The 2,500-nt window shown below is 44.2% G+C and overlaps 1 protein-coding gene across 1 annotated transcript in view; it reads left to right on the forward strand.

Moving 5' to 3' along the window:
* tenm2a (teneurin transmembrane protein 2a) overlaps positions 1–2,500 on the forward strand; it is a 675,012-nt gene that overhangs the window by 535,624 nt on the left and 136,888 nt on the right. The window contains exon 9 of the mRNA XM_063189651.1: positions 1,004–1,209. Coding sequence (XP_063045721.1) covers positions 1,004–1,209 — 206 coding nt within the window. The remainder of the gene's footprint in view (positions 1–1,003; positions 1,210–2,500) is intronic.

A 2,500-nucleotide genomic window follows, 5' to 3' on the forward strand; every position in this document is an offset into this window, starting at 1 on the left:
AGAGAGAGAGAGAGAGAGAGAGAGAGAGAGAGAGAAGCTGAGGCAGATGCAGAGGCAGAGGCAGAGGAAAAGAGAAAGGGAGTGAGAGAGTGTGCAAAGAGAGAGTGTCCAATGAGATGTTTCAAAAACACTCACAGACTACTATTCCTACACTACAGCCCATAATGGAAACTCGAAACACATTTTCCTCTTGCGTGTGCCTCTCACATGTACCTCTAATTTTTTTCAATTGATCCTTTAGAACTTTGTTCTTCCACGTTGTGCTCCGTCCACAGACGCCTCCGCTCTCCTTCCCCTACATTTTAAAGGTGCAACGTGTCATAGTTTTAGTAGTTCATTTGCAGCATCTATGCTGCCCATTCACAAATGTTACCTTGTATACTAATACTTACCACCACCATCAAATTCTAAGTATTCAATCTGACTGGGGAAAGTGCACTTTTCATACATGAAAAGGGGGATCTTCTCCATGGTCCGCCATTTTGAATTTCCTGAAATGCGCGGCGGGATGGCACCATGCTCAGGGTACCTCAGGCATAGAGGAGGATGGGGGAGAGCACTGGTTAATTACTCCACGAAACCAACCTGGCAGATCGGGAGTCAAACCGGCAGCCTTTGGGCTACAAGTCCGACGCCCTAACCACATACCCATCAATAGAGTCCTTGAACCATGTAGTAGTACCCGTATATCCTCCTAGCTTCTGGAACAATCTGCCCGACCACATCCAGAATGCCCCTTCACTGGCCATGTTTAAGCAACACCTTAAGACACATCTCTTCCTGGAGGCTTATGGCTGCTAGTTCCACAAGCACTTTCACTTACATGCATTCACACACACGCTCACACACTGACGCGCACACACACTCACACACTTTCCAACACAACACTCTGTGAAGCGTCCTTGGGTGTTTTGAAAGGCGCTATATAAAACGAAAGTATTATTATTATTATTATTATTGTTCTCTAATGTTCCTCCTGCATGTTGTGGTGTTTCCTCCACAGGTGTGTGGGCGCTGCGGAACAGTAGTATCGACACGGGTGACCTGGAGGTGGGCCGGCGGGTGACCCAGGAGGTTCCGCCCGGTGTGTTCTGGAGGTCACTGCTCCACCTGGGCCAGCCCCAGTTCCTCAAGTTCAACATCTCCCTCAGCAAAGACGCCCTGTTCGGGGTCTACATCCGCAAAGGCCTGCCCCCCTCTCACGCACAGGTATGTATGTATGTATGTATGTATGTATGTATGTATGTATGTATGTATGTATGTACAGTATGTATGTATGTATGTATGTATGTATGTATGTATGTATGTATGTATGTATGTATGTACAGTGAGTCCAATATGTATTTGATCCCTTGCTGATTTTGTTGGTTTGCCTACTAAAGAAGACATGATCAGTCAATAAATGTTATGATAATATGTATTCTAATATGGAGAGACAGAATATCAAAAAGAAAATCCAGAAATTAACTGAAGAGAATATATATTAATTTATTTCCATTTCATCGAGCAAAATAAGTATTTGATCCCCTGCCAACTGATTACAGTTCCGGGCCCACAGACCAGATGGGCACTTCCGATCAACTTGTCATCTGAATTAAAGACACCTGTACATACTAACATGCATAAAAGACACATTGAATCAGCAGAATCAGTCCACAGTATGAGTGAATCAGTCACACTCCAACCTCACTAGCATGGGAAAGACCAAAGAGTGGTCAAATGATATCAGGGACACGATTTTAGACCTGAACAAAGATTAAATGGGCTGCAAAGCCACAAGAAAGAGACTGGGTATTAATGACCCAGCTGTTGATGCATTTCTTCCAAAATGTGAGGAATACAAAATGACTATCCATCAGCCTGTCTGGGGTTCTATACAAGATTTGACCTTTTGTAGGGATTTGATAATCAAGAGAACAGAAAGAAGGCACCCTCGAGCTGTACGGGATGAACTAGGCAATGATATCAAAGCTACTGGGACCAAAATCACTGAGAAAACTACTGGTAGCACTTAATGCCACAGAGGTTTAAAATCCTGTAGTGCACACATGGTACCTCTACTTCAGAAGGAACCTGCGCAGTCCCACTTGAGGTTTGCCAACGGACATCAGACTGGTTTAGGATATGATAAGGAGGTGCTGTAGTCAGATGAAACCAAAATAGAGCTGTTTGGCATTATCACAATTCAATGTGTTTTGAGAAAGAGTACCACTGTCTATGATCCCAAGAACACCCTCCTCACCATCATGCATGAAAGTGGTATCATTATGGTTTGAGGGTGTTTGTCTGGCCAAGGCACAGGACAACTTCACATCGTCAATGAATGGATGGAGGGAGACATGTAATGTGCAATCCTGAGTGCAAACGTCCTTCCCTCCACCACTACACTGATGGGTGGGCCATTGTTGGATCTCCCAACATGACAATAATACACAACATACAGTCAAATCAACGAAGGAATGGCTCAATAAGAAGCATATTAAAGTCGTGAAGTGGCCTA

This window comes from Engraulis encrasicolus, chromosome 23, assembly GCF_034702125.1.
Source record: "Engraulis encrasicolus isolate BLACKSEA-1 chromosome 23, IST_EnEncr_1.0, whole genome shotgun sequence".
Classification (NCBI taxonomy): Eukaryota; Metazoa; Chordata; class Actinopteri; order Clupeiformes; family Engraulidae; genus Engraulis; species Engraulis encrasicolus.